At 43.0% G+C, this 14,615-nt stretch overlaps 1 protein-coding gene across 1 annotated transcript in view; it reads right to left on the bottom strand.

Moving 5' to 3' along the window:
- Positions 1–73: 73 nt before the first annotated feature.
- The window catches only part of clcn2a (chloride channel, voltage-sensitive 2a), a 47,585-nt gene continuing 33,043 nt past the window's right edge, over positions 74–14,615 (bottom strand). The window contains exons 4-20 of the mRNA XM_053438429.1: positions 11,275–11,406; positions 10,414–10,542; positions 9,908–10,041; positions 9,436–9,556; positions 6,690–6,770; positions 6,083–6,208; positions 5,216–5,300; positions 4,814–4,915; positions 4,515–4,599; positions 3,986–4,141; positions 3,832–3,901; positions 3,212–3,322; positions 2,628–2,841; positions 2,334–2,467; positions 1,909–2,132; positions 1,428–1,539; positions 74–1,353 (exon numbers count right to left, since the gene is read on the bottom strand). Coding sequence (XP_053294404.1) covers positions 1,169–1,353; positions 1,428–1,539; positions 1,909–2,132; positions 2,334–2,467; positions 2,628–2,841; positions 3,212–3,322; positions 3,832–3,901; positions 3,986–4,141; positions 4,515–4,599; positions 4,814–4,915; positions 5,216–5,300; positions 6,083–6,208; positions 6,690–6,770; positions 9,436–9,556; positions 9,908–10,041; positions 10,414–10,542; positions 11,275–11,406 — 2,201 coding nt within the window. The 3' untranslated portion in view covers positions 74–1,168. The remainder of the gene's footprint in view (positions 1,354–1,427; positions 1,540–1,908; positions 2,133–2,333; positions 2,468–2,627; positions 2,842–3,211; positions 3,323–3,831; positions 3,902–3,985; positions 4,142–4,514; positions 4,600–4,813; positions 4,916–5,215; positions 5,301–6,082; positions 6,209–6,689; positions 6,771–9,435; positions 9,557–9,907; positions 10,042–10,413; positions 10,543–11,274; positions 11,407–14,615) is intronic.

The following is a 14,615-nucleotide window of genomic DNA, read 5'->3' as shown; positions in this document are numbered from 1 at the left end:
AGGGAAGATCTGTTAGTTTGTATGTGCAGAATGTTAAAATAAAGCAATAAAGCAATATTTGATTGGTGCACCACAATCGTTTAGGTCCAGCACTCACTACGTGTGTGTGTGGTCGCAAAGGAAAAGGTAAACAAGCAACAGTTTCCAGGCGGCAGACAATCTTACCCCCATGGAGATCCTCACTCGTTTGAGTTTCCTCTTCTCAGGAGGAGCTGGCCCAACCGGGCTCTTCCAGTCAGGGAGAAAAGGCATCGACACAGCACGTTAACACAACATCAGTGACACCGGACAGTTTAACACCTTTAACTTGGTGCCACCACAACCCTGGATCCCAGTCTGACTTCAAGTGGGAGAAGACTCTGGGACTCGAGCACAATGTCGCCGAGAGCGACACATGAAGAGAAAGGAAATCTGCACAAGAAGCCCAACGCTAACGCAACATTGGCTGACAGATCAAATTTTGAAGGATTCTTGTGAAGTTATTTTAACCCCTGTGTTTTCCCTTAAGTATTGTCTATGGGCTCATTCTATTCAACAGTGTCTGACACACTTGATTCAGCTGCTACTGCAGAAACAGAAACTCAAACATCTCCATCGCATTACAACAAGTGCTGGGACGGAGCCCTTGTTATTAGCTTCAACTCTCCGTTTCCTGTTATGACAAAAGTCTGTGAATTTCAACCCTTATGACAAAGCAGCTTGACATTTTAGAGTCTAACCATTAAATTGATTGCCAATAACTATAAAAAAAAGAAAAAAACAAATAAGACCTAATATATAGAATTTTAAATAACCTTATCCACATTTCCCCGAAGAAGTCAGCCTGACATATTTTATATATATGTAAACTCTGATCACTACAGGTATTACAGCCACTTCTGAGAGTAAAGTCATAACTTTGGGTTCCGCCTAATTTGAGAGGGGGAATGTCAGAAGATCGGGTCGCCTTCAAATTAGGAATGTGGAATATCTTTATTCTTTTGTGCAGGTGTCACAAATAACAAAATACTTCATCTTTTGGCTCATCAGCACCACATCACTACGTTGCTCTCAAAACACAAACTAATTTGTCTGACCCACCAGTGCAACAGTTATAACCAAAAATATAAGCTGATTGTGTTTTGCAGTGAGAGGGCAATGACTCATACATAAGGTTTATAGGAAAAAGCTAAGACCCCAGAATGGAAAACCCAGCCGCCTGTGGGTGGACCCTGCCGCAGCACTTACCTTTGAATACAATACATAACACACTTGCCCACATGCATCTTTTATATCCTGTTAAGTTTTCTCTCACTGTTGTGCTCACCTCCAGCAGCTCCTTGTCTTGGTCCGCACAGGAGATCGTCTGAGAACCTCGGAGAGAAAACAACAATCAGTCTTTACTCAGTTTGTTCCTCTATGTGTCTTACTGTGTGTGAGGTACGTACTATTTGGCGTCTCTGTGTCACTGATGGCAGACACAGTTTTCAAGGCAGATTTCAGAGGAAGCTGAATATTGGAAGCCACTGGGCTGAAGGAGGCAGACTCCTCTGTGGAGATCTACATGGAAAATATATTAACAGAAGAAGACACACACACAAACACACACATTCACAGAAAGAATAGGGATAACACGGAAGAGAAACATACGAGCACATGCACGAAAACAAACAGGACACCACAGGTAAGGGCACAGACGACAGAGACACAGGAGACGTGTGTTAATGTAAAGTAGAAATGAGGGACATTTATTCAGTTTATAAACACTTACCACAGAAGCTGTCCAAAAACTCCATCTGTGCCCTTACCTACTACTACATGCTTCACACATGCTGTGTCTGATCATCCACTTTTTCTCTATCGCTACAACCTTATCTCTACAGCCCAGCCCTGGCGCCCCCGGACGCCTCACACCTGTTGGATGCTCACCAGGAAGCGGACCCCTTGGCGGGTGCTGTCTGACGAGTTGGCGTGGGTGTGGGTGCAGGGTGAGCTGGGGGTGCTGTCAGTGGTCAGGCTGGGCAGGTGATCGTGTGTGCCGTTGTCCTGGGCCAGCTGGTGGAGGTACTCCAGCCTCCGATGGCGTCCCAGCTGAAGCGAGAGCAGAGACTGGAGCTGCAGTCGCTCTATTGAGCCCAGCAGGATCATGGATTCTGAAGGAGAAGGAAAGAAAGCGAGAGAGTGATATAAATCATGTTAAGTTAAATTGAAATCTCCGCCCTGCAGTTATATGCATATGGGTCGTGGTTCTGTGTGGGGCAGTGTCACATCCGTCCACACCAAACTCCGAAAAACTATTTCTTCATTGACCTGGTTTTATTTTTGCATCGTTGAAATATTGCACACGCACTTACCTCTGCTTTCAACCAGGGCTAGTGTTTTGAGCTGAGCTGTCAGCATCATCTCCTGCAGGTCCCGATAGCAGGAGTTCAGAGTGATGAAGCGCACGTCCCTGACCATGATGTCCTCCACACGGATATTATATTTCCTGAGACATAGTTGCAGGGGAAGGAGATTGAGGTCAAGTTGTGAGAAGGGGGAGCAAGTGGAAACAAGAGAGGGAAGAAAATGAAAGGCCAGACAGGTAGAAATAGGGACAGTCTGCCCTGAGCATTCAAGCAAGACACACACTGGACACGCTGACTCACTCGTGATGTCCCATGCCCAGCTCGGGCAGATAAGGAAGTTTCTTGATGCGGATGATGGAGTCGTACAGAGAAGGTTGGAGCGACTGGGCCACGGCGTTGGCCAGAATGACGGCGATCATCACAGGCAGGATGTGGGAGATCTGACCGGTCAGCTCAAACACGATGACCGCAGTGGATACAGTGTGGGTGACTGCTCCAGACAGCGCTGCAGCACCTGTGTAGGAGGGAGGTGAATCGAAGAGAAATCATTTTTTTCTGTCTTCTGCAGAATGTCGTTCTCATTCACAACACATAACTCCATCCTTTCACACTAGCCAGTGAGTCACCACCGCGGCAATTTTGTTCTGAGCGATTTTCCGTTTTACTTCAGTCAAAAATGTTATGTTCAATCAAAGTGGAATCAATTTTCATCAGTCACATTCTATAAGCTGGTATGAAGTGATAAAAATGTCCGCAGCGAGTTCAATCACACAGTAGATAGGAAGAGTGAAAAGTGCTGGGAACATTGGTTATGAAGGTAAATTAGGTACGAAATGGTGGATTCAAGATCAGTGTGCAAAGAAAACTGATTCAGAGCAACTCACCAACTACAGCATAACCGCCAGGAACTATGGGATACACGCTGCCGTCAGCATGAATGCCATCAGGAAACATGGTTGCCATGATCTCTCCAACCAGTCTGCCAAACGCTGCCCCTGTCCGTCACACATCGACACGGCAAGAAATCTCTATCAGGGCTCTGATCATTTCAAAATGTTTTATTTTATTCAATTTTCGCATCTGTCAGAATTTCACGGCTATATTTCTGCTCTAATTTTGTGTTTGCCTTTGATTCTTCATTTTTATTTGGTAATTTAAATGTGCTAAGTCAAATTTGGTTTATTAGTATTTCAGATAATACAATCTTTTATAACTCCAGGGGTATTTGCTGTATTGCAGCAGCAAACAGGACAGTCCAATAATTAGACACCAGTAAAAGTGATAAAAGGTAAACATAGAATATAAATACAAGGAATAATAACATAATAAATAGAATAGGAGTAATTTAACCACAATACATACAGTGTGAGCAGAATGATCTAAAATATTTACTATTGAATTTCACCCATAGGGATGTGTATTGCAGAGTAAAAAAATAATGAGTGAGATTGAAGGGGTTCTATCAGCCGCGAGAGAAACCAATAGAAACATAGATTTTAATCACCAATAAGAAAAACTGGCATGAAGGCCCCACATGGAACCGGCATGGTGGTGGCCACAGCTGACATCCAGAACTGAGACAGGCAGAGAAGAGAGTCTGTTTGAGAAACCCTCAAATCGTCATCATCCGACAGCTGCATATGTGCCAGACGGCCTACCTTCATGATGATGAAGAGGATGAGTGTGACGAAGACGTTGACCTGCGGGTGTTTCCAGGCGTGGTGGTGGCTGATGTAGTCGAACTCTTCGGCCACACCCTGACGGCACCACGTGCGGTTGTCGAACAGCGCCACCAGAGACTCGTGCTGCGTCAGCTGACAGGTCAACATGAGGATAAACGATTCTGAATGTTTGCTTATTACATCGTCACACGTTAGAATCTGGGTTATTTTTGCTTAATTTTCTGGATAGTGGGAGAAAGTCGAGATGTGTTCATAAACAGTCTATGGTTAAAACTATTAAAAATGAAATATTTATTTGAACTTGTTTTAAACGCATGTTAATGTCAAGGATCCGCACACACTCTGCAGAGCACATCGTCTTAATTATAATAACCCATGACAGGATTGGGAGCAGGAACAAAAAACTGCCCCACAGCCTCACACTGACACCCTTCATTTAAAGTTATCATCAATCATTTAGCAACAACAGAGACATACTCTCAGGAGTGTGAAAGTATATTCGCACCTGCCCAGCCATGAACTGCCCGAAGCCTGGAGGGAACGTGAGCGTGGAGATGAGCAGGGTGACGAGTGCGGGATACACCAGACGCCTGACAGGAAAAGAGGGACTGCCGGGTCATTAATGGGTGTGCTCGTCACTCTGTGTGCGCGTGCTTCATTTCTGGCTGGTGAGGGGGAAGAGGCTATACATAGCTCCCTGTGATGTGGATGAGTTTGAGCCCAGACTTTACTGTGCAGAGGTCAAACGTCATCTAAGTGGAAGGGATGTGTAAAGGATCACAACATGAGGGATCAGATACTCACTTCCTCAGCAAGAACTTGTTAATGGTCTTCTGTTTCCTCATGCACTCTACAATCAGCCGGTTCAAGTAGACGAACAGAGCACCTCCAAAACCACAGGCAATCCTACAAACGGACAGAGACACTCCTTTTGGGTCAGTTTAACGTGAAGCAGACCCAGAGAATCCTGGGCTGAAATACAGCTTTTACTGATCTGAGACAGGACGCCAACCAATGTTTACTTGTTTGTTTAATCTATTTAAGCATTTTGGTAAAAACATCATAGGATAAACTTCCCCCTTCAGCCTCTCAATAGGAACGGGTGAGGGTAAGGCTGAACGAGAGATCAGATCCCCTCGTTTACCGAGGCGCCAAACTGCTCTGGGATCAGTTTAACGTTGTGTCAGACAAGAAAAACACACTCACCCGAGGATGGCGAACGCTGGCAGCTCCTGAAGGTCGAACGGGAAGTCCAGACGGAAGCGGGTCTTAAAGAGAGCAGTGATGGTCTCTGGGGAAAACAAAGATTGGGCCTCATTCACCAACTGTTCTTAACAGGATGTTTTTTCTTAAAAACCCACTTCACCCAAAGTTTGTATGAAGTTTCTTGCCTTCACCAATGTTTTCTTATCTGGGACAAGTTATTAGGTAAAAACAGAATCTAGGCACACTCAGGGGGACATACATTTGACAACTGACATAATAATCACCTATTGAGTTTTCTTGAATTTTAATGTTGTATAATAGGATAACAATTTCTATCATATTTTTCTGGTATGTGGTTCTTTAAAGCTTATAATTAAACTCAAGAAAGAAATGTCCTTTTTACCAATGCTTATCAGGAATAACTGTACGTGCTTTCTATTTACGAAGACAATGGGATTTATCAATATAGGAACCCAGGTGCTATTGATAATTCTGTTATGAGTCTGACATACAACTTCTTAAGGTCTATCTTAAGGAGAAATTTAAGACAGAACCTAAAGTGATTGGTTAATGAGTACCATTCTTCAGACTGTGTGGCAATATGAAATGTAAGCTACATATAATAGAATAGAATACTGTGACGTCAAGGGAATTAAAGATAGACTCTTGTCCCATTTAAGGAATTGATGATATAAAGTGTGATAAAATATGATTTTCCTTTTTGCAATATTTTCCTAAATCAGAGATCGTTACCATCGTTCTTTCAGTCAACAGAAAACACACACGGTGACACAGGTAAAGTCACAAACACAACAATACGTCATTATAAAGTTGAATGAACACAGCTGATATTGTCCCGTGTTTTACCTTCCTCCTGGTTCCACACGGCCAGCACTCTGAATATGAAGGCACTGAAGGTGGCAGCGAAGAAGCCCCTCCAGTAGTTCCTCACAGCGAAAAACGTTGATGTTACCTCAATACTGAACAGCACCCCTGCAACCCAGAAACACAACAGTTCAATCCCACAGGAAAAATGTTTTTAGAGAACAATTTAATCACATGTCCTTAAAAACATCACAGTAGAGCATAATGTTTAAAAAACATATAAAGCGTCTGAACACCACTACCAGATTGACCCGTTTCAAATTGTCCCATTATTTTCACATGGTCATTCAATTCATTCTCATTATAAAAACATTGATTATATTCAAGACACCTTGATGTGGACTTAGTTGAAATCTCTGATCCTCTAAAACTATGGGAATCATCCATTGACCTCAATATTCATGTTCAATGAAACGTCAATCTGACCAATGGTTGTTGACACACAGTATGTTGCTCTGAATCAGAGATAGACTGAGGCTCTGATGAAGACTTGCTCCCCCTGGTGCTGGTAGGGTAAATGTTCTCCTCATCTAATTAGCTCCCATAATTAGATACCTTTCAATCAGTGGCAGTGGCCATGTCGTCTTACCTCCAATAGGGGCAGCGAAGCAGCAGCCCACACCCACTGCACAGGCGGCCGAGAGCATCTCTGTGTTCCTCAACTCGTTCTGTCCAAACACAGACAGACACACACATACAGAGAGAATAGAGCGGTGCACAACAAACGCACACACACTAACACACTCTTGTTCTCTATTTAAGTCAGGACACTCACCCTGCCCCTTCCTCCATCATAACGAAATGTCTATACCTAGACCATGTCCTCATAATGTGATAAATTGTACATGATTTGTCAATGTTGCAAATTGATTAGCCCACAAATGCATACACAAAAACCTATATGTAAACACACCACTTTTATGATATTGCATAACCAGAGTGTTTGTTTGAATCTTCATGTGTTTTTACACAATAGAAATTATTTTCATATGACACACACAGTTTTGTCACATGTTCTTCTTTGATTCAAATAAAACTAAATATACTTCTTTGAATTTCACTTATTTTTGCTGTTATTTACCGTCATGTTAATATACAACATTTTGCTTAATTTAACAGCCTGAGAAGAGGCCATGGGGGTCGGGAGAGAAGTCAAACTCCGCCGCCCCGCCTGTGGTCTTTTAAGTCTCCCTTATTTAATTACATTATTAACTTGTTTATTTATTCTTCCAACGGTTGGATTTTAAATAATAAATTTTGGTTTGAATGAGGGACATTTTCAATGTCTTTTAGCCCTTACGGTCCTTGTGTGCCTGTGCCCCCCACAGCTCTGTGATAGGGTGCTGCGTTCTAACCCTTAAACTAATCTAAACCTAATTCAAACCCTCAACCAGCAGCCACTTTGAAAACACGAGGTCAGGCTAATGTCCTCATTCTGTAAAGGCTAGGCTTAAAATGTGCACACACACACACAAATGTATTCCGACAGGAAGCATGTGCAATTGCCACAGACACACAGCCAAACAGTCAAAGTCACAGATCTTTTCACCTTGGATGAGGTCACACATGTGAACGGGTGAACAGTGTAATATGGGAGGCTGTGATTGAAAACACAGATCGAGTGTTGAAATCATGGAATGAGATGTTTGCACTGAAGCGAAGGCAACACAGATCGATGCCTCGCTGCGACGCTTCACTGAACAGAATCAAAACACAGCGCGGACAAATGGAAAGGCCTCTGTGTCTCTCAGCTGATCTGAAATGGGCAGCGTGGATTATTAATGCTGATGGAATTGGCAATAAAGAAACTATCTGATTCATGCAGTCGTACCTTGCTTCCCTCAAAGGGCTCTTCCTTTAGCAGTCAAATTGAAACACAAAAAAAGAGAGATATGTGTGAGTGCCATCTGTGCGAGTGGAGAGGTTACCTTGCTTTTTTTTTCATTCATCCTCCTCCTGGAAGCCACCCAGCTCATTATTCAAACTGCACAAAATCAAACAAGCAGCGAATGAGCTTCGGCAAACACAGTCCTAATTCCACAGTGCACAGAATGAACATGGTCCCAGACTGATTATATTTAATGGCTGTCGTCAACCCTGGACGATTAAGAGTCTTTCTATCTGTGCTGACGTTTGTTTTGCCTGCTCCAAGTCTCTGAAGTGTGTTTGCCTCCGTTATAGCTGGTGGTGCCGTAGAGTAGAACCGACAGACATAGAGCACGTAGTCCAGTGCAGGAAGAGACAGGAGGCCGGGGTGAAGGTTTCACATGAGTGGAGGAGAGTGTATCCTGCAGAATCCAAGGAACGTCAGAGAATTTCATAGTCCATCTATGTTCTTTTGTTGTCTTCCTTGCATACGTGTGAGGACTAATATACAACTGTTTTTCTGCTGCTTTTACCGTATTCATGTACGTGCTTATATTTTCCTCATTTTACATATCGACCTTTGACTGAAAAGAGAAGCATCTTACAATTGCATGGTACCCGAGTAGAATGATAATCAAGACCTTTCTGATCCTGATTTAAATAGAAGAAAATCTTTCTTGAATTTGAAAGAAATCTTGATGATCATATTTAGGGAGCTGATATCTATGAGTGTTATGTAATTTGGTGCAGATCCAAATAAAAGTCCAGATCTAGCAGATTGTTGTGTTTTCATAGAGGGGAGGACTTTTTCCTTTTTTATCATTAAATGGTTATCAATAGGACTAGAAACAGGTAACTAGCAACGTATGCTGAGATAACATAACGTGGCCTTGCCCTACTTGCTGGAGGTACAGTATGTGCTCTCCTTCATTCTAGGGTTAAAACTAGAAAACAGCCCTGACATAGATCTTAGAAATATTCTCATCTACATAAATCAACACTAAGATTTCCTCTCATTCCTTAATAAAAACAAATTGTGTTTTTGGAAGCCATCATTTGTCCCGATGATCAAAGAAGCGCAGAGCAATAGAAAGGTCTCCAGGTTGATGGCTAATGAAGTGGTCCTTAACCATCAACTGGTCCAGTGGAGCAGGTCAGTGAACAACACATCAGACTGCGGCTGCACTGATGAACTGAGGCTGTTTGTGAAAAGCGAGCACTGGTCCTGAAAACAACGAGAAACAACCTCGGACATTGATGTGAGGTACGATAAAATTCAAAACTTAAAAACAACTTCAAATAATTAATGCCATTAACAATTATGACTTAATCACCATTGACTTTAGTTGTAATGCACAAGTAAATGAGCCATAATATTCATTAAAATAAATGATTATTGATTCCATCATTTATCTGAGAGAGAACACTAAGTTGCATCAGTGAAGCTCATTAACTCAAACAAGTTGGATGTGTGTCTGAAAGTCCATTAAAGGTGATTACCATTTTAAACATGTAAATCCCTCCGAAAAGAGCGGCCATGAATTTGCTGAGGAGGGCTGCGCACAGGCTGGCAACATGAACGAAGGGTCCCTGAGAGGGAGGACGGGAGAGAGATAGGAGTGTTAGCAGACAGGATATGACACATGGCACATTAGAGCGCTAAGTGAAGCTCAAGTTCAGCAGCGTTATTCCAAACCGAAGCAAGATTAAACCCTGCTCAGTCAGTCCCAACGAATTTACTATGCTCCCAAATAGGAGATGCAAGCAGTAAATCACTTTTTTATTTTTGCCGCCGCGACCTTAACGATGCAAGAAGATTTTTATTACCTCCTGATGGGAAACTTCCCAAACTGTCAAGCTATCTGTCTTGTGTAATTTGTGCAGCCAAGAGGACTGTGGAGATATCGGAGGAGATTAAAGACAAAACCTAAACCCGTCTACCTCCTTCCCCAGTGGCATGCCGCTGCCCAGGGCGCAGGTCAGGCCGATGACTTTGGCCACAAACGTCTTAAAGGTCAGATACTCCTTCAGGACCACCCCCCTCAGGATCGTCTTCATCTCAGGAATGCCTGAACCTGCGAGAGGAAGAAACAAAGGAGAGGCCAGGCGCGATGATGGAGTCGGGAGAAAAGAGGAGTTGAAAGAGAGCAATTTCAGAGAGAGAGGGATGAGTAGAATAAATAAAGAGCAGGAGGGGGGGTGGGGTGCGGGGAATAGCTGATTGATATTCATGCAGGTTTCTGTATGCACATCTCATCAGATGTATATTTTATGGATTTGCTGCATACGTGACCCCGAACAAATGTACAGCAAATGTCCTTGGAAAGCCTTATGGTGCATTGTAGGACCAATTACATTATTCAAATATGGATATGTGACCAGGAATTAGAGATGTGAATACATACGTTTGCGCATATATAGGTTGTGTCTGTTTGTGTGTGTCTTACCCACAGCCTGAGGCGCCAGGATCTGTGTGAACCCCGCTGAGAAAGTGATGAGCACTACAGGGTAGCTGACCCAGGCGATGTATTGCAGAAGCATGTTACTGTCCAGTCCCCCATACATCCACTTCTGTGCTGCACATACACAAACAAACGTCACTTCATCACAGGACAATGCAGCAGAAAAACTGAACAATTCAATGATTAATTCCCATGTTTGTTGGGATTTATAAGTCGTGAACAGATTCACGTGATATTTTTTCCCCATCACAATTTCTGCCTATCTGTATGTGACTCACATACTTTGAGTGCCGTTCATTTTTTATGCTTCACACTTGGCATGTGTATAGTTAAGATTTGGACACGTGAAACATTCAATATTAATACAAATTTGAATAAACAGGGGGCCAGCGCTCTGTAGCACTGGTGGTTAGGATTCATCAGTGCAAGTGACGTCCGTACTCGCTGCTCAGATGCTGCAGGTCACTGTAACTGTTTCAGAAAGAAAGCTGAGCTGAGTCTGTATTTGTACAAATGTACAATTTAAGTAAAATTAGCTTTTAAAACCAAAACTCTCAGCATAGAGATAATTGATTATCAGTGCTATCTAGTTTTTGAATTTATTAAATCGCATTATTGTTCAAGATCTATATAAGTCAGATGCAGTATGCCATTCATACGATGCATGTCAGTGTCTCTTAGATGTTAAGTTTAAAACATGGCCTCTTATGGATAAATACTTGGTTCTTTCACAACTCTATTGCCTGTGTGAGAACAGTCCTTAACTCAGACCATCTGTCTCACTAATGCCTCCTTCGCTCGCTCTCGCTATCTCTCCCTCATCCTGGCTCTCTGTCTCTCTCTTACCTTCTTGGCAGAAGGCGATGGCATAGTCCATGACCCAGCTGACCAGAGCCATGAGAAGCCCCAGCAGAATGAGGAAGATCCAGTCCTCCCCCACCCGCGAGATCAGGAACTTCTGGCAGCGAGACGCACACACTGAGGGCACGGAGAAAAGGAAGAGGAACATAAGGATTTAGACCAAGGAGGTATACTTCTCACACATAAGCAACAAAAACATAACCTGAGAACACATGTGGTACATATAATAAAATGTAGATAGCCAAGAGGGGTGGGTTGAGCAATATGACAGTATAGAGGAAATATATATATAAAAAAAATTCATTTGAATACATAGTCACAATAATGTAAAAGCTGTTGTACTTTAATATACCAGTTTACTGACACACCATTTCATACTGGATACAAATGATTTTTACAGCTAAATTCCATTGACTTGTGGATTTTTCTACACCTATTAATATTTTCTCAATTAATATCATAACAGTATGGTCATTATATCTTCTTCATAATTATATTTATATCTTATGTTGTGAGAGAAGTTTTTGGGATGGCTGCAAACTGAAAAACAAAAATCCCAGAGAAAAGCCAGGAAAGAAATTGGGAGAACACAGAGAAGCCCTGGTCAGCTGACAGTTCAAACCCAGGAGAGTTCAAACCGCTGCCCCACCGTGCCACCCCCATGATTGGACTTGAATTTTGGACAAATTAACACAATGCGCAGCGTGCACAGAGATACATTGTGTATTTACCAGTTGTGAATACGCTCCTGGTAAATACACAAGGAGGCCAGAGAAGGTTATTATGTGGTGAATATGATGCTAGGAGTATCACTTTATCTTCATCCACCTCAAATATGAGAATATGGAGACAAAACATAGCTGGGTCACAGTTATAAATGATACAATTACATTACAATTCAAAACTCGGAGTTGGGTCAGCTAAAAGAAGCATCACTGGACTCATTTCTTCCCTCCTGTCTGCGGACACTGCCAAACTGTCTGGAATTCACTTCAATATCCAGAGCAGTCATAGATGTGTCCGTCCCCAGAGAAGCTAAAAAATGTGCTACTAACACATTTGCCAGATCCATATTTCATAAAAACTCAACAGTTAAGAAACCTCAACTTTTTTTTTATCTTCCTGCTTGGAACTAATTTGTGTTCGTCATTGAGAAAACTGTCAACTGGGTGAGGCGGCAGGAAAATAGAGATACAGAGGACGACGAATCAGGCGGACTCTGCTGCCTGAAGGATAAATATTGTATAACATTTTATCTCTGTAAACAAATTCCATTTGCTACAAGTACTGTGAGTTTGACCGCGAGATTTACTAGGATGGCCAAAGCCAAGAACAGATAATGTAGCTTTTCTGCAGGATTGAGGTTCCGGGGGAACGCTGGGTCTCTAGAGGGAGCTGGGGCAAAACTGCCGGGCCACCTGCTGGATGGCAAGGTGCCACCAGAGAACACGCACATGCTGACAAACCACTCACACCGTGGACACAGTTAAAAAAAAGTTATCTATCTAGTCAAACTACACCAAAAGCCTTTAATGTTTATTTATAAGTTCACTGGACATTACCATGTGAGAGAGGCTGGGAAAACACACGGAAACACACACGGAAACACACACACACACACACACACCTTATCTGGCACCTTGCATACTTCCGTGTGCATCTTGGCTCGGGCTCACATCCGCAGGCTCAGCGGCTTTCGCAGATGATCCCATAATGAAATCACACTCATTGCCAGACATTCTCTCCACCTCTGCTCGCCCTGCATTGCATCACCTGACAAAAATAACATGTGATGGTGCGAGGGACTGGTAGACAAGAGAACGTGTCACGTCAGCTATGAGCGGCCCAGAGAGACTCTCTTCATGAGCCAAAACAAGCACAAGTGAGGCAGCGGCCGTTTTTTAAGTTAGCAGATCTCAGTCACGACCGGCAGCAGAGCCGTTAGCTGCATGTGTAGGCTGCCTTGTTTGAACGCTGCAGCTTCAATTGCTGATATGAACTGAGGCACATACTCGTAGTCCATCACCCACAGAGATGCTGTTCCCACACACTGATACACAAGAGGAAAACACTAAAACTCCCACTTCCACCAAATCTAAAAGGTTCTCTCCTCACACATTACCTAACACAAACAGCGGAAAGCACAACCTGTCCGGGCCCGAGCGTCTATCTGGAGACGGGTCTAAAAATATAAACACCTCTTGATCTACGAGCGCACACAGCAGGCAGACAGCGGGCAGCACACACATCACTCTGGCTGGCTCCTGATCTGAGAGTGATTGTTTTAAATGGCTGCCATTACAGCCCGCCAGCGAGTCAGGCTGACCTGATATAGTGAAGCGTTCACCTGGGGTGCAATCGACCTTTAATCAGATCACCACTAACAAGGGCAGGGAGGCAGAGAGGAAGCCTGGGAAACAGCCACACTTACTCACTTGTGTGAAAACAAACACTCTGCCTGTCTCTCCCTTATCCCTTTGTCACTTTCTCAGAAGTGCTTAATGCATTGGTATCTGTATTTAAAAGAGATGCTGCACACTTAGGCTCTAAACAAAATTTCTAACTTTCTTTTTCTCTCTCTCTACGTCATGACATCGTTTTTATAGATTTGAAAAGGTAAACACTCAAACCCAAAGGTGGGCAGCCCCCTGCCACCATCGACTACTCCTGAGTGGGCACGTCAGCAAAATACTGGGGGTTGAAGTTACACTTTAAGGGCTCAGTTCAACCAAATCTGAGGGTGCAACTAAGAATTTATCCTGCTGTGAGTTATTTTCTCAATGAATCAATTAATAATGTAGTCCATTACAGGGGTTTTTGTTTCGCCCCTAAGAGGGAATCAAGAATACTTCTACTTCAATTCCTAGAATTTAGGAGATGTAAACCGGAAGTATCATTTTGCGCTGATTCAGTGAGATACACTGTGGACTATAACAGTAGACTATATATAGAAATGGATGTGGAAAGTGAAGCCCATGCAAAAGTGCCTGAAACTTGTATTCTCTTGAAAGTCCAGCAGAGGCTGACTCCACTGATTGCAAAATAAATGCATTTCTATAAGAGAAACAGACCCTATACTTCTTTTCAAGTCTTCATCATTACAGCATGATTTTCATTTAGTAAATGATGGGCTAATTTAGAGTCAAACAGATGCAGCACCATATGCATTGGGGCTTGGATACTGTCCCATCCCACGGGTGCAGAGACTACAGACAGCAGGTGTAGGTGGGTGTGCAGTGTCCTCGAGCTCTCAACCAGACCACACTACCCACTCCTCGAAATATGGTTACTTGATGGCAGTGGACAAAATGTCAACCTCGAGGCTT

Source organism: Pleuronectes platessa, chromosome 13, assembly GCF_947347685.1.
Source record: "Pleuronectes platessa chromosome 13, fPlePla1.1, whole genome shotgun sequence".
Lineage (NCBI taxonomy): Eukaryota > Metazoa > Chordata > Actinopteri > Pleuronectiformes > Pleuronectidae > Pleuronectes > Pleuronectes platessa.
Note: the sequence above shows the minus strand (reverse complement) of the source record. Positions and strands in the feature narration are given on the sequence as shown.